We start from the raw sequence: 24,208 nt of genomic DNA, 5'->3' as shown, positions 1-24,208 counted from the left end.
GCACATCTGCTTTCTGCCTTGGCAAAAAGGAGTATGTGGAATGTGAACAGATAGAGGTTGAAACTTGGCGTCCTGGAAAAGAGCCTGTAGCCCTCCAACTGCTCGTTATGAACATATTTTGGCCAAACGCCCTTTTTTGTTTTGGATAGAGTAGGGAAGGATTGCAGTCTCTGTCAAGTTTCTATTGCTGTCTGTGTCCCTGTTAGGGGGATGCATCCCCTCTATTTCTAGCTTTTGTAACTATACTTCAAGTGAGGGAATATCTGAAAATTCCAAAAAGATTATACTAGTACATGAATAGAGGAGAAGTCTTCTAATGGGCTCACCTTTTCTAGTGACAACTGTCTAATAGGGAATTTGTTTGTTTTAGAAAGATTTTATTTCCCGTGGAGTTGTCCACAGGAAGAGAAGGTACATCTTCTCAATAGGACACGATTGGCAGAAGAAAACTGACAGTGATATTAAATGTAACACTGTGCACTGTTACTGTAATGTAGATTTATATTTGACCACAAGATGGCACATTTTAGCATCTCTGCTGCTCATTGTAGTCCCAATACAAGAGTATAGAGACTGCTGGGATTTGTATGCTGAAAGAAGAGTTTTTCCTCTCATTGAAGCTGAAACTAAACTACAGACTCCAGAAGCAATCACCCGGGGGCGGGAGGATATAAAAGTAAAAACCCAGGAACACAAAGGGGAGTTGGAGAGAGACATTGCTATTGTAAGGAGGTGTGTGAGAGCCACGGGGAGACATGTGGGCCTAGACCAGACTAGGTTAGGCTGGGAAGCCATAACTGACACTAAGGAGCTGGGTATCCTGTGAGAGGCAGACTGGTGGAGACCTGTTGGCTGCAGAATCGTGGAAGTCATCATCATCAGCTGCATTTTCAAGGAACAAGGGGGCCCCCTAACTTGACGCTCATCTTTTCGCCCTACATTACACAAGGACCAGGTGATAGGGTTTCTGACCCACTTATCACTATTCTTGCTGCAAATGTTTGTGTCACATACCTGGTAGGAGACTGAATTGATGAGGTTGGCCTCTTTTGTATCCCCAGCCTAGGCCCCACTAAAGGCGGAACAGATGGTGTTGAGGACTAGGAGGAACACGAGTGCCAGCAGGTGTTAAAACCAGGACTTGCAGCAGGAGATGCAGCCTTGAGAAGTCAGGCAGGACATCAGGCCAGGAACAGATGTGATGCATGCTGGACCAGCCAAAGCTAAAGGGGCACTCCGCATGTACTCCAGGTTCTGGAAGTGTGGCTTATGGAAGCTCTCAGCAGACTTTAGGTAGGAACACACTGCAATGACTGGTCACAGGGGCAGCCAAGGTCAATAGCAAGTGGGCAACGAGGTACAGAAGTGTGGTCAGGAACGAAGCGGAGGTCAGTAACAAGCCGGGTCATCAACAGAAGTCAAATACAGTATACACTCAGGACACAGAGAAAGCAAGACACAAGGACAAACAAGGAAAGAGCAAGATCATTCCTTAAATAGCGCATTATGCACATTTGTCCATGCTCATTTCTATTCGCAATACGCTTATGCTCATTTCTATGAGCGATGCTATGCGCCAGTTGCCGTACTGGAATTCCCTTAGGCCTGGTTCACACTGGTGTATTGGATGCGGGTTTCCCTGCATCCAATTTGCATGTCAGGAGACTGTGACCCACTCTTAATAGAGCTGGTTCACACAGCTCCAGAACAGCTGCAGAGCGGTTTGCAGAAGGGTCCTGTGCATCTTCTGGTCCGTTTCAGGCCTCAATTCAGAAAAAAATTTGGACTGAAGTGGGACCTGACACAGTGACCAACCGGACTCCCTGCTGCAAGCTGCTCTACACGCAGTGTGGACCCAGCCTTACAGTTTTTTTTTCAAGTTCCTTAAAGGACATTCTCCAGCATAGGCCTTTGCAAGTAGCAGATGTGCCAAATGAAGAGTGTTACTGTATAGGATAAATCCTATGAACATACCTGTCTGTGGTGACAGTGTGTGTTACAGACGATTATTCTAAAATCATAAATGGTATTGCTAAAATTACGAGTTTCCCTGAGCGGGTGGTGGTAGTTTACGGGGTTAATTGCTTAATTAGCCCCAGTGGCAATCGCTCTCAGGCTTCTGGCATTTAGATTGTGGTCCCGCCAGCTGGAAAATCTTCTGCAGGTTGCAGCTGAGAGCAGTGGCGGCCCGTTCATTGGAGGCGCAGGGGACGCATGAATTTCCAATGGGTTTTTTTTTTTTTTTAAGCACGTGATTAGAGCCAGAGGCTCTAATAGGCTTCAAAAAAGGGTGGGTTCGGGGTGCAGAATGCGCCCCGAGCCCACCCAGTTGTGTGACAATAGCGAATGAAAATTTGCTATTATCACACGGATCCTCCTCCTGGTCAATCAGGAAGCGGGTTTTGAGACCCGTTTCCCGATTGGCCGAAAGGAGAAGCCATGCCATTGGGCATGGAGGAGGAGGGAGGAGACGCAGAAGACGGGGAAGAAGCCGAAGCTGCTGCCGCCGCCTGCTGCTGAGGCTCTCAAAGGCTAAAAAAAAAAAAAATGGTGAAGTATAACTATAAATTGGAGATAAATATCCACAATTCTAGCAGCACACAAAATCCCTACCTATATAAAGTGCATGAATATAAGAGATCTCCTGTGCATATAATGTGCATAAGTGAAAAAAATGGTCACCCTCAAAGTGCATCCATATAAAACATACCAATCCGCATACATTTTTTTTTCCTGTGCAATTTTTTTTTGTCCTGTCCTGTTCCTGTGCATTATATAGAAAGGCATTTTTTGCGCTGCTAGAATTGTGGATATTTATCTCCAATTTATAGTTATACTTCTCCCCATAGTGGACGTGTAGCAGCTGCAATTCCCTGAGGTTTATTAAATTATATTTCACATTGGCAGGTGTGTTTTCTCATCCCTAAAAGAAAAGGGTGGGCTCGGGGCGCAGAGCAGTGCGTCCCAAGCCCACCCAGTTGTGTGACAATAGCGAATTAATATTCGCTATTGTCACACGGATCCTCCTCCTGGCCAATCAGGAAGCAGGTCCTGTGACCCGTTTCCCAATTGGCCGAATAGAGAAGCCATGCCATTGGCCAAGGAGGAGAAGGAGGGAGGAGACGCAGGAAACTGAGGGGGAAGCCGCCGCCGCCGCTGCTGCTGCCTGCCTGCCTGCCCACCCCCATGGAGCACCAGCCGTCACTGGCTGGAAGGGATATTGTTAAATAAGTGACAGCATGTTGTGAGATTGGCTGGTCCTTTGTCACAAGTTAGTGAGAAGGGCAGGGATCTAATACCCGCGTCCGTCAGAAGGCCTTCTCGTCCAACATCAGTGCCTGACCTCACAAATGCGCTTCTTGAAGAATGGTCAAACATTCCCATAGAAACACTCCTAAACCTTGTGGACAGCCTTCCCAGAAGAGTTGAAGCTGTTATAGCTGCAAAATGGTGGGCCAACTCAATATTGAACCCTACGAACTAAGACTGGGACGCCATTAAAATTCATGTGTGTAAATGCAGGTGTCCCAATACTTTTGGTAATATAGTGTATATACTGTAAATCTGTCAAAAGCTTTGTAATTCTGTAAAGTCACACACGACTGCTACACTGTGCCGCCAGGAAAGATAAATCGCTTGGTTCAGCTTCCTAAGTCACAGCTTATGAATCAGCATTATCATTTCTGTTTAGTTGTAAGCCTGTCCCAATGGCTCCTGATAGTTGGTAGTTCACCACTAGCCGCTGGTGACAGCCCGGTCATTTTTGAGGGGCTTTGCTTGACTGTGCTCCCAAAACAACACAGCAACGCATATATGCAGCACATGGTCATTATAATTGTATATACATTAAGCTGTCATAAAGGGGTTAAGTTAAACCAGGGAGTAGTAGAGTAATCTTTTTGGCGTTGTGTTGTGTCATTGTGTAAACTCAAGATTATCGGTACAGAAAACATATATGTATTTCTACTATTTTACAGTATGTCTGAAGTTCTGTATAAGTGGGAAATTTTCCACGCTAATATGTGAAAAATCAAGTAAATAATACATTTTGATTTACGTGGAAGCAGCACACATGAGATTCATAGACAAAAATCCCTAAAACAATAATAATAAAACATGTGTAGCGCTAACAAAGATATCCACAAAGAATCAATTTATAATTAAATAAATGAATAAAATACCAAATTATAAAATAGTGCAAATCCACATCTGTGGTACAAAAAATGAGTCCATAAGCAATTGGTGAATAAATGCTCAAAAGTGTCCAACATATGTGTATAACACAATATTAAGTATATAAAGTGCTGAAAGGGTTGTAAAGGAACCACAAGTCCCAGCAGGCAGGTCCCGGAGCCCGGAGTGAGACGGAAGGAGAGAAGCCACACCAGGAGAGAGGGAGGGATCACAAAGTAAGCAATATAGCAGCTTACCAGAATGTATGGGTCACCCAAATTAATGGATAGACCAATGCAAGCTTGATGTTAATACCCAGAAAGTCCACCAGATGTCACTCCTCCAATAGAAACAACTTATTCAGCAATCCATAGTGTATATATGAAAGATGGTAACAGGGACATAGCGTGATACCGTAAAAGCAGTAAATTTATTAAAAACATAAGCAGGTACACTCACATGTTTGAAGACATCAAAAGGCATGTATATATTGTTGATCCTAATGCAGCGGCGTCTCCCAGCACGCTAACATCAAAAAAGTCGGCTAGTGGGGGCGTGGTCTTGTCACGTCCGATACCGCCTGACCGGTTTCGTCATACGTTTGACGTCATCAGGGGCATGGTACCACTTGATTTTCTTATATTGATTTTTGTGTCTTGTATGTTGTATGTTTGTCACTACAGCATGTAATACATGCCTTTTTACTGACCCCTTCCCCCCCCTTTTTTTTTTCAATAAATATGCCTTCTTTTTAACAAATACATTGTGTCATATTTTGATCATCTCCCAAACAGGCCTAAAAAACCCCACTTTTTCTATGTAAAATCAGCGTTAAAAGTACACAGATACAATCAATCACATAATGAAGTAATAGTGTATAAAATCGTGCATAAAATCACAGAGGTGAATAAATAGATCATAGAAGTGACCGTATAATGCAAAAAGTGGTATGTAGGTTGTCACGATTGACCACGCCCACGGCGACTAGCTAACCGAGATGTGGTTTCGTGACGGGGGAGTATAAGGGAATAGGGGAAACTCCTACTGAGTAATAAGACTGGCTGTGGCACTTTCACAGCCCGCACTGCCTTTGGCCACCACTAGAGTGATTCAGCTGGCTGACCACACACAGGCAGATACAAATCTTACATACAATCTGGTGCACTGTAAGGGTTGGGGAGCAGTCTAGCAATTATCCCACCATACTAGGATTCCTCCAGCTATCCTACAAGCTAGAACCCCGGTGTTAATCACTCTTCCCACTGTCCCCACACCCACACACCACAAACGATAGCCTGCCACCACCCAACAGTTTTTCCGCAGACTGGTCTGCTGGGCCACCACACACACGCAGATCTCCATCTGGTTTACAATCTGCATGCAATCAGCCAACACACAGTGCAATTGCATACAGATTGGCATGTAGCTTAGACCAAGCAATTAGGCACTAAAATGCAACAATCTCTTCAGAGATATGAGTCCTAGCTTAGTACACAGAAGTCACTTATTAATTTTACAATTTAATATCCCGAAAGTGGGAAGTGCATAAGAAATATATACAAAGCAAAATGAGTTACAAAAAATACACAAAAAGATAAAGACACAATTGGCAATTTGCTATGAAAATAAAAAGGAATAAAAACAGAAATAAACTTTACCGAAGCTTATCCCTTAGTAGAAGCATACCGGAAACCGTGTGGGGACTCCCCAGTTTAGAACTGGCTTCATGGAAGAACCCTGTTCATCTCTCAGGTTCCCCAATTTATTGGAATATGGATGTGGGCTGGACTTTAGCCCTTGGCCAATCAACCCCAGGGGGGTGTCCCCATCTCAGCCCACACAATGTTTTGTGTTCTGAACTGACCAGAGTCGAATCGACCCAGAACGGCACTGACCGCTGAGTCAGGGATAGGAATTCTGACACCAACGCATCGGTCTGATTGCGACAGTACCAAACACTGCTTGCCTGCCGCAATCAGGCCCCATATAACGGTTTTGTGCGTTTCTCTAGGATTCTACACACGCTACAGACACGGATTTACATGTACATGTAGCCCAACACGTGAACCATAAGAAGGAATTATTTTCATCTCTCTGCCACTAATATTTTACCTATTATGAGAGATAAAATACATTCCTTTGATCTGATGATACCAATCAAAGCTTGCAGACTGTTTGGAGCCTATTGTCCTCCCCTGCGGATCCCCGCAGCCAAGATGACCAGCAGCTCTCTTTGAGGCTTCAGGAAGGTGACAACTTTTGTTAACTTGCATGGGAGACTTTAATTGGCATCGAGGTGTCAGCTCGAACCCAGAGACCAGTTCCGTCCATTTGAAATGCTAATAAAAGGAGATATGTGTATGACTGATTACTGAATACTACAATTGTTAATAATGCAAAATGACACTACATCTACAATTATACTATTTCTACAGATCACTTCATATCTCGCTAAGGCAAAGCTACCCTACTCTTACATTTATGTTACATAGGTAATATACCACTATATACTATAAAAAAGTGACTAGTACTGCAAAATTGAAACTCATCCAAAGGCATAGATAGGACAGTGCTAGTTTAAACAGTGATGTGAAAATCCATTCATAAATTCAATAAATGGTTAAAAAATATTTTTGTAAATTTCAATTAAATTCATACAAAAATTGGGGATCAATCAAAATAAAGTTCAATGTAGAGTCCATGTGAATGTGCAGAAGAAATATATATACATTTTTCTGTAATGTCAGATCCAAATCACATCAATATAGATAGAAGATGGCTTGAAGTAGTACTGGAATCTTTTGCACAGTTGGAGCGACTTCAGTAGTGCTAATTACCACTTGCCAACCGCGCTATAGCTGAATGACCGCTGCAGCGCAGACAGCTAGTTCTGGGAGGCCATCATATGACCTCCTCCCGTGATCATGCCTGCTGCATGCCCGCTGCTGGGCGTGGGGGGTGCGTTCTGTGATCACAGTGTCCAGAGGACACGGCTGATCACAGATAAGGGAAAAAATCAGCTGCTCTTTACCACGTAATCACGGCTGATCTCCGATGTTAATAGAAGCCGGTTATCGGCACTCTTTTCCTCATGTTGACAGCATGAGGAAATGAGAAGAGAGCCAATAACCGGCTTCTCTAAAAGGGACATGATAATCAGTGTCCTAATTATCAGTACAGTCCAAACAGTGCCCACCAGTTTTGCCAATGTGTGCCCACCGGTGCTTCCAATGTGTGCCCACCAGTGCTGCCAATGTGTGCCCATCAGTGCTGCCATTTAGCGCCCATCAGTGTCTCCTCATCAGTGCTGCCTATCAGTGCCACCTTCCAGCGCCCATCAGTGCCGCATACCAGTGCCCATCAGTGCCAAACAGTACTGCCTATCAGCGCGCATTAGTGAAGTAGAAAAATTACCTGTTTCCAAAATTTTATTACACACTATGAAAGGTTTTTTTTTTTTTTTTTCAAAATATTCAGGCTTTTTTTGTTTAGCAAAAATTAAAAAACCCAGTGGTTATTAAATACCACCAAAAGAAAGCTCTATTTGTGTAAAAATGTTGTTTGGGTACAATGTTGCATTACCACGCAATTGTCATTCAAAGTGCGACATCGCTGAAAGCCGAGAATTGGCCTGGTCAGGAAAAGGGTAAAAGTGCCCAGTAGGCAAGTGGTTGAAGTCATTGTAAAATCTCGTTTTTTTTTTTTTTTTACATAACAAACATCTTATACTTACCTCCTCTGTGCAGTTGGTTTTGCACAGAGCAGCCCGGATCCTACTCTTCTTGGGTCCCTCTTTGCTGCTCCTGGCCCCTCCCTCCTGTTGAGTGCCCCCACAGCCAAGCTGCAGCTCCGTGTGTCCATTCAGACACGGAGTTGTGGTTTGGCCCGCCCCTCTCTCTCCTGATTGGCTATATGACTTTGATTGACAGCAGCGGGAGCCAATGGCGCCACTGCTGTGTTTCAGCCAATCAGGAGGGAGAGTCCTGGATGGCTGAGGGACTCGTGGACATCGCTGGATAGAGATGGGGCTCAGGTAAGTATTAGGGGGTGCTGGGGAGGCTGCTGCACACAGAAGGCTTTTTATCCTAATGCATAGAATACATTAAGATAAAAAAACCTTCTGCCTTTACAATCCCTTTAAGCCAGCTGTAACATGGGGTTTTACATGTCACTCGACTTGGGGTCTCACAAGTCGGATCCCAAGTTGCGCCAGTGTGAACCAATCCTTATGCTATTATGTTCCCTGGTGTTTATAGACCCCATGCTTTTTATATTTTATCATATTATGCACATGCAATGCTAATGCTATATACCTGTATTCAGGGATTTTTTTCAGCGGGAACGCGGGGGAACGCAGTTCCGGCACCTCCAGGACTGAATGTATGTAATGGCAAGGGGTGCTGGAGGTGTGCTGCAGGGTCTGTTGATGCTGGTTGCTGGGGATCTAATGTCACTGGAGGGAATCTATTATTGCAGGGGGGTCTGTTGCTGGGGAGATGTGTTGTTGCTGGCAGGGGATTTATTGTTGCTAAGGGTGGGTCTTATGTTGCTGGGGGGGGGTCAGTCGTTTCTGGGAGGGATCTACTGTTGAGGAAGAGGTCTATTGTTGCTGGCTGCTGGAAGATCTGTTGTTGCTTCCAGGGGTCTATTGTTGCTGAGGAAGGGGGTGGTACTTTCTTGTAGGTGGTCCATTGTTGCTGGGGGGGGGGTCTATTCTTCCAGAGGGTCTGCTGATGCTGGCTGGTTGTTGCTGCTAGGGAGGGGGGTGTTTTGTTGTGAGTGGTCCATTGTTGCTGGCTGCAGGGGATCTATTCTACTGCTTTTCTTTGCTTTTCTTACAAGCTCAATACAAATTAGTTAGTACCACAAATGTTGTTACTGTATTAACTAAAAGGGGTGGTCTTGGGAGGTGGGTAATGGGTGTAACCAAGAAACGGTGCTCAGAGGTGGGTAGGGGCGGAGACAAGGGGTGACTTGAAAAGGGGGAGTTCCTGCACCTATTCTCTGTGAAAAAAAGTCCTGCCTGTATTCATTTTGTAATAAATTAAGGGGATCTAGTTGATTGGATATCTTAAATCTGAATTGTACTAATGAACTTTTTCCTTTTCTTATTAGGCTTTCCTGGGATGTCCAGCGGAACCCCCCGAATTTAGCAAATAGTGCAAAGGCCAAGCCAAAAATGAAACACAAGCATAGGACAATATCCAGCATCTTTCCCTAGGTGACGAATAATTTTGCAGAAGCCAACAGCTTTTCCTGGCTCTTGGTCTTTTAGCCGGGCTAGACTGTAACGATGCATCTACACAGAAGAAAAAGACTTCAGCTGAACCGAATCCTGTTCATAGTTTGTGTGATGTTCCTTTGCTCCATTTACCAACTATCGGTTGATCAAAAGATGAATTTAGAACCTTGGCCAGAGACAAATTTGGAAAACCCCACCCCAGTGAAAGATGACAAAGCAGAAACAACCACAAAGGTGTCTGCTAGAAAAGCATTAAACCCTACCACCACCACTACCACCAGCACTACCACCACCACTACCACCACCACAACCAGCACTACCACCACTACCTCAGTCCCACCTACAGAAAACGTAACAGAAAGGACCAAAACCAGACACTGTATTTTCGTGGACCCGGATCCCATAACACCCATTGTTAAACCAAGAACCACAACTCCTGTTCCAACAACCACCACAAAACCCACCAAACCTCCGTTACCTCATACCAAAGGAGAGTATCCTGAGGATCTGTTCAGCATAGAACAACGCAGAGAGGGGTGGGTGTCGCTGCACATCTTTGGTATGATGTATGTCTTTGTGGCCTTGGCCATTGTCTGCGATGAGTTCTTTGTTCCAGCTCTGGGAGTGATCACAGAAAAGCTACAGATTTCCGAGGATGTGGCTGGTGCCACGTTTATGGCAGCTGGTGGTTCTGCACCTGAACTTTTCACCTCCCTGATTGGAGTGTTCATTTCCCACAGCAATGTTGGTATTGGAACTATTGTGGGTTCTGCTGTCTTTAACATTTTGTTTGTAATTGGAACTTGTGCCCTGTTCTCTAGGGAGATCCTCAACCTCACCTGGTGGCCTCTGTTTAGAGATGTCTCATTTTATATTATCGATTTGATCATGCTAATCATCTTCTTCCTTGATAACGTCATCCTCTGGTACGAGAGCATTTTACTCCTCAGTGCCTATTGCCTGTATGTCCTGTTCATGAAATTCAACGTCCAGGTGGAGCGTTGGGTGAAGAAACAGATTTTTAAAAGGAAGCGACTGGTAAAAGTAATGGCCCTGGAAGACACAACCAAGGTTTGTAGTTACAATTAACTTTATTCACATGTTGTGCAATGCTATATTTTAAATACACTAGTAACTGAACACCACTAGTTCTATTAACGATTTTCGGTAGTTGTATCGGGATGATATGCAGCTGCAGGCATCAGGGCCATCTTATCGATTAGGCACACTGGGCAGTTGCCCAGGGGCACCACCTGCCCAATAACCCAGCCCCAGCCAAGCATTACTCCCGATTTCCATGTGCATCCTGCTGCCAAAGTTAGCAGGTGGCAAGCGCCTGTCGGCCCTGCACTGCTGTCAGGCCACTTAGGCTGTGGAGGGGGAGCCCACAACTGCAGGAATGCCTGTCCGTCTCCACGGGAACAGGCACACACAGGACAGTCGAGTCTGACTCCTGTTCGATTGTGTGTTCACTGGACCCAGCCGCCCAACTTGGAAGCTGTCATTAGCCTTACACTGCTGTACCAATAAATATCGCCTTATCAATAATTTGCATTTTTTTTCCCGTGGGTGATTGTGTAGGCAGGGCCCCAGTGCACTGCATTGCCCGGGGCCCTTTAATGCTCTTAAGATGGCACTGGCAGGCATCACCCCTTTCCTTTTTTTTAGAGTCGGCGATTGGATCTCTTGTAATAGCAATTGGAGCAGCTTACCAGCCACTCGATTGCTATTACAAGCACCGGGAGGGAATGTCCTCCCACCTCCTGCCGCCTTCCGTGCCTCTCTCTGACTGTCCCATCCCACTGGGAGACCCAAGCAACCAGCCGGCGCATCCTCCCGCTGGCTGGACTGCCAAGCAAATCCGGGATCGGCTTTGATCGGCTGTTCGTAATAGTAACCCAGACGCAACGACATGACATCACTCCCGGTTTACTCAGAAACCATCAGCGCCATTTTTAAAAAAAATCAAAAGCATTCCGAAACACCGATCTTAGTGTTTTGAATGCTTTCTAGTGCAGAGGAGGGATTTGGGGTCTTACAGACCCCATATCTCTCCATAAAGAGGACCTGTCACATGCCTATTGCTGTCATAAGGGTGTGTATATTCATTGTGACAGCAAGAAAAGTGATTAAAAAAAAAAATTAAAGCAACAGTGTAAAAATAAAAACTAAAATAAATGAATAATTAAAAAAAAAAAATTTAAAGAGCCCCCATCCTCCAGGTCCCGCATGCACGCAAACAGCGATCTTTCCACACATGCGAGGTATCGCCGCGAACATCAGATCATGAGCAGTAATTCTAGTACCAGACCTTCTATGTAAAGCTAAAGTGCCGTTTATGGATAGTAACATTTACGTTGTTTGTCCCCGTTGCACATGCATGCTCAATTTTAAAGCGTGACATGTTTGATATCTATTTACTCGGTGTAACTTCATTTTTTATATTTTACAAAACAATTGGGTTATGTATTGTGTTTTTTTTGCATTAAAATTCAAAAAAGTGTATTTTTTCCCTAAAACATTGCATTTGAAAAACTGCTGCGCAAATACCGTGTGACATAAAAGAATTGCAAAACCCGCCAATTTATTCTCTAGAGCCTCTGCTTTAAACAATATATAATGTTTGGGAGGTTCTAAGTATTTTCTAGCAAAAAATGCTGATTGTTACATGGTGTGAACAAAAAGTGCAAGAAAAGGCCTGGACTGGAAGTAGTTAAAAACGTGCAAATTTATTCATAAACTGCATATATAACAACATTTATAAAATACATCACATAAAAAAGGAACACATTAGACCACCAAGTTACATAGTTACATAGTTACATATAGTTACATAGTAGGTGAGGTTGAATAAAGACAATAGTCCATCCAGTTCAACCTGTGTAGGCATGTGTGGCTGTAATCATCTCCCATACCCCTGAATGTTCTGATCCTTGAGATGTAAGTCTAAGAGTCTTTTGAAAGCCACCATACTACCCGCAGAAACCACCTCTTGTGGTAGAGAATTCCACAATCTTGTTGCCCTAACAGTAAAGAACCCCCCGCGTTGCCTGAGGTTAAAACGCTTCTCCTCTAATCGCATTGTATGCCCTCGAGTCCTCATGCAATCCCTTCGAATGAACAGCTTTTTTTCTAAGCTGGGATCCCCATTAAGATATTTATAAATTGCTATCATGTCCCCCCTCAGACGTCTCTTCTCCAGGGAGAATAAATCGAGCGATTGTAGACGCTCTTCATAGTCAAGGTCCTCCAATCCCCTAATTAGTTTAGTTGCCCTTCTCTGGACTCTCTCCAGCTCCAACACATCCCTCCTGAGGACTGGCGACCAGAACTGGACGGAATACTCCAGATGCGGTCGGACCAGAGTTTTATAAAGTGGAAGGATTATAGTCTTATCTCTGGAATGCATCCCTTTCTTTATGCATGCTAATATTCTGTTGGCTTTGGAAGCTGCCGCTTGACATTGCATGCTGTTTCCTAATCTATCATCAACCAATACTCCCAGATCCTTCTCCATTTTTGATTCCCCCAAGGGCTCCCCTCCTAACGTGTATTGTGATTTTATGTTTTTAGTCCCCAAGTGCAAAACCTTACACTTCTCCACGTTAAACCTCATTTGCCATGTCGTTGCCCACTCTGTTATTTTGTCCAGGTCATTCTGCAGGATATCTGCTTCATGTTGTGAAGTTATTGCCCTGCCCAATTTTGTGTCATCTGCAAAAACTGATATCGAACTACTGATCCCGACCTCAATGTTGTTTATGAATAAATTGAACAAGGTTGGTCCCAGGACTGAGCCTTGGGGGACCCCGCTTACCACCTCAGACCAGTCTGAGTATGCGCTGTTTATTACTACCCTTTGGACCCGCCTTTTTAGCCAGTTCCGTATCCAAGAGCAAACCCTGCTATCGATACCTGCAGACCTTATTTTATAAATTAAGCGCTTGTGGGGAACTGTATCAAACGCCTTAGCGAAATCCAAGTACACCACATCCACTGGTCTCCCCCTATCTAGCTCACAGCTCACCTCCTCGTAGAATGTAAGGAGATTGGTTTGACAAGAACGCCCATTTGTAAACCCGTGCTGATTACTGCTGATGATGTTGTTGTCCTTAGCAAACTCTACAATATAGTCCCTTATCATCCCCTCCAGAAGTTTACATACTACTGATGTCAAACTGACAGGCCTATAATTTCCCGGGATATGCCTCTGGCCCTTTTTGAATATTGGAATCACGTTAGCTTTCTTCCAATCCCCTGGTACATCTCCTGTCCTAATACTGTCAGCAAAGATCAGGAACAGTGGTCTCGATATAACTTTACTGAGTTCCTTGAGTACTCTCGGATGTATGCCATCCGGTCCTGGTGATTTGTTTGTGTTAAGTTTATCCAGCCTTTCCCTGATTTCCCGCTCTGTTAGCCATGGTGGCAAGTCCTGTTTATTACTACTAACCATACAGTCATGGTCAGTGTACCCCTCCTTTTCCTGTGTAAAGACTGACGAGAAAAAAGCATTTAGCACGGTTGCTTTTTCAGTGTCCTCTGTAACCATCCTCCCATCATTGTTAATTATGTGTGCAATATGCTCTGCCTTAGTTTTTTTGCTGTTGATATATTTAAAGAATTTCTTTGGGTTTTTTTTACTATCCTCCGCTATTTGTCTCTCAAAGTTGATTTTAGCCATCTTGATTTCTTGTTTACTTTTCTTATTTGCCTCCTTGTATTGCTCGAAAGCCGATACTGTGCCCTCTGATTTATACTTCTTGAAGGCCAATTTTTTCCCCCTAATAAGTTTTATGACGCTACAGTTTAGCCAGCCAGGTTTGGCTTTGTCTCTTCTAAATTTATTTCCCATAGGAATGCACTGCAAGATGCCTTTGCCTAATATGTTCCTAAAGCATTCCCATTTTTCCTCTGTGGTCAGGGATCCCAGGGTTTGGTCCCAGTTTACCTTTTCCATCATTGAGTACAATTTTGGAAAGTTTGCCCTTCTGAAGTTTAGGGTTCTTATGTTCCCCACTTGTCTTGTTATGTTGTTATTTACACTAAATGTGATCATCCTGTGATCGCTAGAGCCCAGGTTGTCCTGGACTCCTACCTCCGAGATTATGTCTGGGTCATTAGTGAGCAATAGATCCAGGACTGCGTTTTCTCTGGTGGGGGAATCCACCAACTGTGACATGTAATTATCCAGTAAGGTTTCCGTGAATAGGCGGGCCTTCTGTGAGTGTGCAGTCCCCTCTTCCCAGTCAATGTCGGGGTAATTGAAGTCCCCCAATACGATGACTGATCCCAATTTTGCCACTTTACCCATTAGTGCTAAAAATTCCAGCTCTACCTCCTCCCCTTGGTTAGGTGGCCTATAGCAAACCCCCACAATTACTTTCCCCTTTTCTCCTTCCCTATGGAGTTCAACCCACACAGATTCTAAATCCATGCTCATCCCATCCGTAATGTCACTCCTTTCTGTCACCTTTATATTGTTCTTGACATAGAGACATACCCCTCCCCCTCTTTTTCCTACCCTGTCCTTCCGGTACACCGAATACCCTTGGATATTGGCCAGCCAGTCATGTGAGGGGTCGAACCAAGTCTCTGTTATTCCCACAAGGTCTATGTCCTCCTCATGTACTAACATTTCCAACTCATCCATTTTATTAGCTAGGCTCCTGGCATTAGCATATACACCTCTTAGTTTTAAGGAAGTTAAGCGCAATTGGCGGTTATGTTTATTCCTGTTTGGTCTGAGGTTTTCCCGCACAGACCTGCCAATTGACCTTGTGGACCTACTGTCGCTGCTGACACTACAGCTGCCTTCAGTCCTCTGCTTCCTCCTGACTGACTCTACTTCTGAGCCCTCCCCCCCGTCTCCTAGTTTAAAAGCCCCTCCAACTTGGTGGCCATCTTTCTCCCCAAAAGAGCTGTACCGTCCCCATTAAGGTGCAGCCCATCCTTACTAAAGAGCCGGTAGCCGACTGAGAAGTCAGCCCAGTTCTCCAGGAACCCAAACCCCTCCTTCCTACACCAATTCCTCAGCCACTTGTTAACTTCCCTAATCTCCTTCTGCCTCTCCTGTGTGGCTCGAGGTACCGGCAGTATTTCAGAGAAAACCACCTTGGAGGTCCTTTTCCTCAAACTATTACCTAAGTCCCTGAAATCGTTCTTAAGGATCCTCCACCTACCTTTAACTTTGTCATTAGTGCCCACGTGCACCATGACCGCTGGGTCATCCCCAGCCCCACACAACAATCTGTCTGCCAGATCTGCGATGTGCCGAACTCGGGCGCCCGGTAAACAGCAAACTGTTCGGTTCACGAGATCTTTTTTACAGATTTCCCTCTCTGTCCTCTTGATAATTGAGTCCCCCACTACCACAACCTTTCTAACCTTTCCTGAGTTACGGCCCCCCTTCTTCCTGGAGCCGTCCCTCCCCTGGCAGCTGGGGGAGGGTGCATGCTCCAGCTCTGCCACCCCTGAGCTGATATCCCCCTCAACCTGCAACTCGACAGATTTGTTAGGGTGTACCAACTCAGGATTGGCCTCCCTGGCTCTCCTCCCTCTACCCTTCCTAACAGTCACCCAGCTGCGTACCTCTGCTTCTTGCGTCTCCTCTGTTCCTCCCTCCTCTATGCTGGCCCCTACCAGCGCCTGATAGGTAATGTCCAAGCTCCTTTCCAGGTTGTTGATGCCACGCAGTGTTGCCACTGTGTTCTGTAGGTCCAGGATCTGGTCTACCAGAGCAACAAGTTGCTCACATCTTGCACAGCAGTATTCGCTGTTCAAGGTTGTTATGCATACATCTAGCACACCAACAACTGACTATATACCACAGCAGGGTTTCTTGATGTAATGTGGTCTGTAGATAGATAATCTCTAAATGTTTCACGATAAATATCGCTTCCTCAGCAGCTTGGATGAAGGATTCTGAATACATAAAGAACATTTTATTACAATCAAGGTGACATCTTGTCACCTTGATGTGCGTTCGCACGTTTATGTTTTTGTAAGTGCATACTATGTTGTTTAACAATGATGATATTTATTATAATTTATATATACAGTGCCTTGAAAAAGTATTCGTACCCCTTGAAATTTTCCACATTTTGTCATGTTACAACCAAAAACGTACAGTTGTGTTCAAAATTATTCAACCCCCACTGAAATTGATTGTTTTGCCCAGTTTGACATTGATTTTTATCATTCAGTCATCCTGCTTACAATTAAATCAAAGAGGCACGTGTAGGTCAGACAAATATAACATAACATTTATAATGAAATAACCACAAATGTCTTTTCTGTGCTCACATCATTATCAGTTTTATTCAACCCCCAAGTGACATTCAATCTTAGTACTTAGTACAACATCCTTTTACAGTTATAACAGCTTTTAAACGTGAAGCATAGCTTGACACAAGTGTCTTGCAGCAATCTACGGGTATCTTCGCCCATTCGTCATGGGCAAAAGCCTCCAGTTCAGTCACATTCTTAGGCTTGTGCACTGCAACTGCTTTCTTTAAGTCCCACCAGAGGTTCTCAATCGGATTTAAGTCTGGTGACTGTGATGGCCACTCCAAAATGTTCCAGCCTTTAATCTGCAACCATGCTCTAGTGGACTTGGAGGTATGCTTGGGATCATTGTCCGTTTGAAAGGTCCAACGTCTCCCAAGCCTCAGGTTTGTGATGGACTGCATCACATTGTCATCCAATATCTCCTGGTACTGAAGAGAATTCATGGTACCTTGCACACGCTGAAGCTTCCCTGTACCTGCAGAAGCAAAACAGCCCCAAAGCATGATTGACCCCCCGCTATGCTTCAAAGTAGGCAAGGTGTTCTTTTCTTCATAGGCCTCCTCCAAACATAGCGTTGATCCATGGGCCCAAACAGTTCTAATTTTGTTTCATCAGTCCACAGAACACTACTACAAAACTTCTGTGGTTTGTCCACATGACTTTTGGCATACTGCAGTCGACTCTTCTTATTCTTTGGAGACAGCAAGGGGGTGAGCCTGGGAGTTCTGGCATGGAGGCCTTCATTACGCAGTGTGCGCCGTATTGTCTGAGCAGAAACTTCAGTACCCACATCTGACAAATCTTTTCTCAGTTCCTCAGCAGTCACACGGGGACTTTTCTCCACTCGACGCTTCAGGTAGCGCACAGCAGTCGAAGTCAGCATCTTCTTTCTGCCACGACAAGGTAGCGTTTCAACAGTGTCCTTTGCCTTGAATTTGCGAATGATGATTCCTATGGTGTCTCTTGGTATGTTTAACATCTTTGCAATCTTCTTATAGCCATTGCCCTTCCTGTGAAGAGTAATCACCTCTTCTCTTGTCTTCCTGAACCATTCTCTTGACTTCACCATGTTTGTAACCACACCAGTAAATGTCTAGAAGGAGCTGAGTATCACAGTCATTTTAGAGCTGCCTAATTGGTGCTTATTAGGATTTATTGCTGCTCCCTGACATCCACAGGTGTTTTCAATACCTGATTGAAAACACTTCAATGAACCTCTGTTCTTCAGAGTGGTAGTCTTTAACCACTTAAGCCCCGGAAGATTTTACCCCCATTCCGACCAGGGGGTATTTTGCGATTCGGCACTGCGTGACTTTAACGGAGAATTGCGCGGTCGTGCGACGCTGTACCTAAACGAATTTGGCGTCCTTTTTTTCCCACAAACAGAGCTTTCTTTTGGCGGTATTTGATCACCTGTGCGATTTTTTGATCACGCGCTATAAACAAAAAAAGAGCGTCCATTTTGCAAAAATAGCAATATTTTTCCCTTTTTTTTATATGAAATTCCCCAAAAAAAAAATGTAAAAATCAAAATTTTTTAAAATTTTCGGCCAATTTGTTTTATGCTACCTATGTTTGGTAAAAAAAATCGCAAAAAGCGTATTTTGATTGGTTTGCGCAAAAGTTATTGCGTTTACTAACAAAGGGAAATATTTTTGTCATTTTTGTTGTTTTTTTTTTTAACGCGTAATGGCGGCGATCTGCGATTTTTTTTGCGGTACTGCGACATTGCGGCGGACAGATCGGACCCTTGACTGACATTTCTGACACTTTTGGGGTTACCAGTGACATTTCTACAGTAATCAGTGCTATACATATGCACTGTTACTGTAAAAATACACTGGTAGTGAAGGGGTTAACTTTATTTGAGAGGGAGGGGCTGTGTGTGTCCCTAGGGGCGTGATTCTAACTGTGATTGGCTGGGGCTTCAGCTGTATGCAGAGTGATCAACGGATCTACATAGTAGATCCATGTGATCAGCTCTCATACAGCGAGGAGAATGACAGGCAGCTTGTTTACACAAGCTGCCTGACTTTCTCCCTCTCCCCCGCCGATCGCAGAGTGGCCGGCGGCGATCGGGTCCGCCGGTCACACGCGCGGGGGGGTCCGTGACCACTCGGGAGCGGGAGCGCGCCTCCGGGGGCGCGCGCTCGCTCCCTAGACCCTCACAAGCTAGTGACGTAGCCCTACGTCACTTTGCCTGTGAGGGGCTGACCGCCGACGTAGATAGTCGTGCGGCGGTCGGCAAGTGGTTAAGGGGTTGAATAATTGTGTCAATGAAGAATTCACAAAATAAACATTTACTACTGTATTACAAAACCAATTGATGTCATTTTAGTTGCATATGGTTCTTTAAGAAGTCCTTGTAGGATTTCATTCTGAATACAATTACAAATGTACACTAAATTCCCTAAAACCCTTTACAGCATTGGGGGGTTGAATAATTTTGAACACAACTGTAAATGTATTTTATTGGGATTTTATGTGATAGACCGACACAAAGTTGTGAAGTTGAAGGAAAATAATAAATGGTTTTCAAATTTTTTTTACAAACAAATATCTGAAAAGTGTGGCGTGTATAGGAAACAAATGATTTGGTTGATCCTCAGGAATTAGCATAGCTAGGGTGGTTGTGTTGTACAGCTGGCAGCTCTACCGATGCAAATGCTGGGCACCGTGCCCTTGTATTTTATATCCAAAAACATCTCATTAATCAAGCCTTTTACATCTGACAGTTACATAGCTGCCGGCATTATATCAATGACTGAATGTGTTTCATTCTAGGGAGAAGATATTGTAAAAGATTAATAGACCATGCAAAAAACTTGACCTGTATGATATGATGTTGGGGCTCCTCTTGTGACCACTTTTATGTTTATCTTTCCTGCACATTTTATCCATTCCAGTATCCCCAGTACATTACATAGCACAGCTCAGTTTTTTATAAAGATGTTTCCTTTCCACTCCATTTCCATAGGCCATGCACGGCCTGTATGTAAAAAATTCCAGGTAGTTGAACCCCCTCCACCCTGCCTAAGTGGCAGGTTCAGCCTGCAGTATATCCTCCAACCTGAAAATGTTGTTGTGCCTTCCCTGCAGGTTTTTAGGAGTTCAGTGAGGAGGAAATGTCTCCAGACAGCCATCTTAGCAAGGACAGTAAATCAGGTGGATGCTGAAGTCCAGCAAGATTTGGGCAGTCATCTTGATGTAGATCCCTGTAAAAGTAGGGAGCTGACATTATCCATATACCCTCAGTGAGGCAGTGGGCAGGGTAAGAGCTCTATTGGGTAGAGAAAGTTACATAGTTACATAGTTACATAGTTAGTGAGGTTGAAAAAAGACATCAGTCCATCCAGTTCAACCTATGATGTGTGTGTGTGTTTGCTTTTAACCGTACATTGTATACCCCTGTATGTTGTGGTCTTTAAGGTGTCCATCTAATAGTTTTTTGAAACTATCAATGCTCCCTGCTGATACGACTGCTTGTGGAAGAGAATTCCACATCTTTACCGCTCTTACCGTGAAGAACCCCTTACGCACTTTAAGGTTAAACCGCCTTTCCTCAAGTTTTAGTGAGTGGCCACGTGTCTTATTGTATCTCCTTTCTCTGAATAGTTTGTTCCTTATGCTCGGGTCACCAGTACAGTATTTGTACATTGATATCATATCCCCCCTCAATCGTCTCTTCTCCAGAGAGAATAGGTTCAGTGCTTGTAGTCTTTCCTCATAGCTGATGTCCTCCATTCCCCTAATTATTTTTGTTGCCCTTCTCTGGACTTTCTCCAGTTCCAGCACATCCTTCCTGAGGACCGGTGCCCAGAACTGGACAGCATACTCCAGGTGTGGCCGGACCAGAGTCTTGTAGAGCGGGAGAATAATCTTTTTATTTCTGGAGTGAATCCCCTTTTTTATACATCCCAGTATTCTGTTGGCTTTGCTTGCGGCGGCTTGGCATTGCATGCCACTGCCAAGCCTGTTGTCTACCAGTACCCCCAAGTCCTTTTCCATCCTAGACTCACCCAGAGGTTCCCCCCCTAGTGAGTAGCTTGCTTTCTGGTTTCTGGCCCCCAAGTGCATTACTTTACATTTTTCAACATTAAATCTCATCTGCCATGTAGTTGCCCACCCCGTTATTTTGTTCAGGTCCGCTTGCAAGGTTTCCACATCCTGCATAGAAGATATTGGCATGCCTAATTTAGTATCATCAGCAAATACTGAGATTGTACTAGATATCCCCTCCTCTAGATCATTTATGAATAAATTAAACAGGATTGGTCCCAGGACAGAACCCTGGGGGACCCCACTTTCCACACCCGCCCAATCCGAGTACTCCCCATTAATCACCACCCTCTGTACTCTCCCCTGGAGCCAGTTCTCTATCCAGGTACTCACCTTACGGTCCATACCTACCTTCCTTAGTTTGTACAGTAAGTGTTTGTGGGGAACGGTGTCAAAGGCCTTTGCAAAGTCCAGATACACCACATCCACAGGCTTACCTTTATCTAGGTGGCAGCTCACTTCATCGTAGAAGGTTAATAGATTAGTTTGGCATGAACGATTTTTCATGAATCCATGCTGATTACTACTAATAATACAGTTTTCATTACTAAAGTCTTGTATGTGGTCCCTTAACATCCCCTCCAAAATTTTGCAGACTACTGATGTTAGGCTGACCGGCCTATAGTTACCCGGGATATAGGTGCAGACTAGGGGAGAGGTTCTGGAGAAGTAGGAACATGAAGGTTTTATTTTCAGGGTGTCCACGCTGGCCACGTACTGTCCCTTAGTTGGAGACTGAGATGACAAGAGAGCTTCCCTTACGGCTCTGGCCTGAGCACCTCTGAATGTGGTGTAGTCAAGGTGAGCAAGGGTCATACACAGGAGGGCAGAAGAAAGCGTAGTCAGGTAGCAGGCCAGGGTCAGTGCCAGGGAAGCAGACAGAGCGTAGTCCAGCAGCAGGCCAAGGTCGGTACCAAGAAAGCAGGCACAGCAAAGTTAAGTAGCAGGCCAAGGTCATTACCAGGGAAGCAGGCAGAATGTAGTCAAGGGCAAGCAGAGACTGGTATCCACAATCCACAGAACAAGGTAAGGAGCAAGCTGGGTCAGCAATGGAAGGTCAGTCAGCAAGAAGAGGAGCACAAGAACACAGATCATGGGGAAGTTGAAGAACATCAAGCAATTAGCATGCATCAGGACCTCCCTTAAATAGGTAGCTTGATGCCGTTCCTGGGATTGAGCGTTCATTGGCGTACATTGGCTTGCACATTGACATGCTTGCCGATGTGGACTGGCACACATAGATGCACTTATGTGTCAGTGCATGCTGGTTACTGACCAGATCTCGTATTAGCATTAGTTGTATGAGAATGAGCATAAGCTGGATTTGTTTCTTGACAACACTGCAGGTTTCCGGACAGAGTGCCTTGGGCTATCTTAGGCTTCAAGTAAAATAGAAGCTCCTAAACATGAGTTTGGGAGCTTTTGGCGTTTTTTTGCCAAAGCTCCTAAACTCAACTCCATAAAAGCCTATCTATTCATGTACACATAGGCTTAGAGGATCGTTAAGGAGCTGCAGTGAATAGGGGAGGTTCAACCTCCCTCTCCTGAACGCGGACGAATCTCGCTCAGGATAGAAACGTTTTAACCGCGGTCTGCGCGATTTTGCTGCGTTTTGCATTTTTACGCAGGCGACGGTCAAAGTAGGTCAATTGTACTTGTGCGTTATACTGCAACAGCCTGGCGTAACTTAGCAAAAGTTCACCTTACCACCACCCCTCTAATGGAGCACTTCTCCTGCGCAGTGAAATTGTAAGTGAAACTTGTATTTTTCGAGAGTAAAGTCTACCTCTATACTAGTATTCTACAGACAAGGAAACAGTGTATCTCACAGCTTCTGTGGTGCCTAGTCTATAATTGAATGTTGTGCTTTGTGGTTTACTATTGAAGTTGTCAATCCCTTCATTGTAAAAAAAACAATGCCAAGCCACCCTATCTCATGGTCCTTCCATAAGTCTGGTAAATCAATTAGACCCCACCTACAAGTGTGCCCCCAGCAGACTTTCATGCTTGTTCAAACTGGGCACAACAAACCCCCACAAGTGGGCACTCTAGCTCATTCAAAGTATGTGCATGCAAAGGGCACTCTTTCTTCCCCTAGCAGCTCAACATGGTGTGATAACCACTACTAGAGGGAGAAGGAGTGCATTGCATTGAGTGAACTAGTGCACCCACTTGTGGAGGTTTATGCGGTTTGGCTATCTGGGACTTTTTGTGGACATGCACCCATGCCGCACATGGCCTACAGACATGGAATGGAAAATGAGCACCTTTTGTAACCCCTTTAAGACTGGTCAGCACATGTGCCGAGAGCGTGCTCCCAGCACAAAGATCAAGCTGTCAAAGACAGCTCTCGGTCTGGGATAAAGATCAGTAGCCAGTGGGACCGGCTTACAATCATTTGACCACTGTAACATTGGTCACATGATCACCGATAGGTCAGTTGTTTAAAGAGATGCCTGGGTAGGTGGGAAAAGGTTAAAAAGCTGTGCAGGAGAATGTAATGAGCTCCTAAATAGCAAGCAATTAGGATGCAGGTTTGAAAATGACTTGCTAAGCTATTGCTAGACTTGCCAGGCTTCACAAGTTTGTTGTACAATTGCAGCAAGTCTGCATTGCATGACTCCACATCAACTTTCTTTGCAAAAATCTGCAAGTCTGCTGCAAGTTCTGGTTCAGTTATGTTGTGCAATAGTCATCCCACCACAGGGGGCACTGTGGCTGAATTTTCATGCTGTAACGTGCAGAGCTCTTGCTGCCGACTCACCACTGCAACTTTGCTCTTGCAACTTGTGTACAACCAGTGAAAATGTGCAGCAAGTTAACAGATAATTCAACACTAGTAAAAAAGGAGTAAGTAATAAACTACCCACTCACCCAGCGCTAACCACAAGAATAAATAGATAAATAAGATAGCAGCCGCTATAAATAAAATCAGTATCAAAATAGGTGTGAATAAGACTCTTGGCTGGAAAGCCTATACACACTAGCAGTGCTCAAGTAAACAATTCATGGACTAATAATATAAAATATATAAAATTACATATGTAAAACACTGTCCTTATATGTGATAAAAATCCCACTTAAAAAATTGCACTTAAAAATTGCACAAGGTCTGGTAAAGTTCATAATAGTTCATGCGTTTCCAACCACATTACCAAAACCACATCACCATCACAACCTCCAGCCACAAGATATTTTGCATGTTCTTTTTTCGGCTCTCTAATTCTTGCAGTAAACCTCTGTTATAGCTGGTCCACCATTTCCTTAATGAACAGGACTCCCGGTATTAAGTGATTTCAGGAAAACAGGTTTCTTGATCTTGGCAGTCTCTTCTGATATCCACAGACGTTGCTCCTCTCCTCTCTACTTCCTCCAAACTCACCTTTGACCCGGAACTTCCTACTTATACTTGACATCACTTCCTGTTTGTTCTGACATCACTTC

General features: G+C 44.4%; 1 protein-coding gene across 2 annotated transcripts in view; it reads left to right on the top strand.

Moving 5' to 3' along the window:
• The window catches only part of SLC24A1 (solute carrier family 24 member 1), a 156,954-nt gene that overhangs the window by 11,705 nt on the left and 121,041 nt on the right, over positions 1-24,208 (top strand). For both annotated transcript variants that reach the window (XM_082255257.1, XM_082255256.1), the window contains exon 2: positions 9,289-10,486. In XM_082255257.1, the coding sequence (XP_082111383.1) occupies positions 9,467-10,486 (1,020 nt within the window). In that variant the 5' untranslated portion in view covers positions 9,289-9,466. The remainder of the gene's footprint in view (positions 1-9,288; positions 10,487-24,208) is intronic.

This window comes from Pelophylax lessonae (assembly GCF_965119305.1).
Source record: "Pelophylax lessonae genome assembly, chromosome: 4".
Lineage (NCBI taxonomy): Eukaryota > Metazoa > Chordata > Amphibia > Anura > Ranidae > Pelophylax > Pelophylax lessonae.
This window is presented reverse-complemented; position numbering and strand designations above follow the sequence as displayed.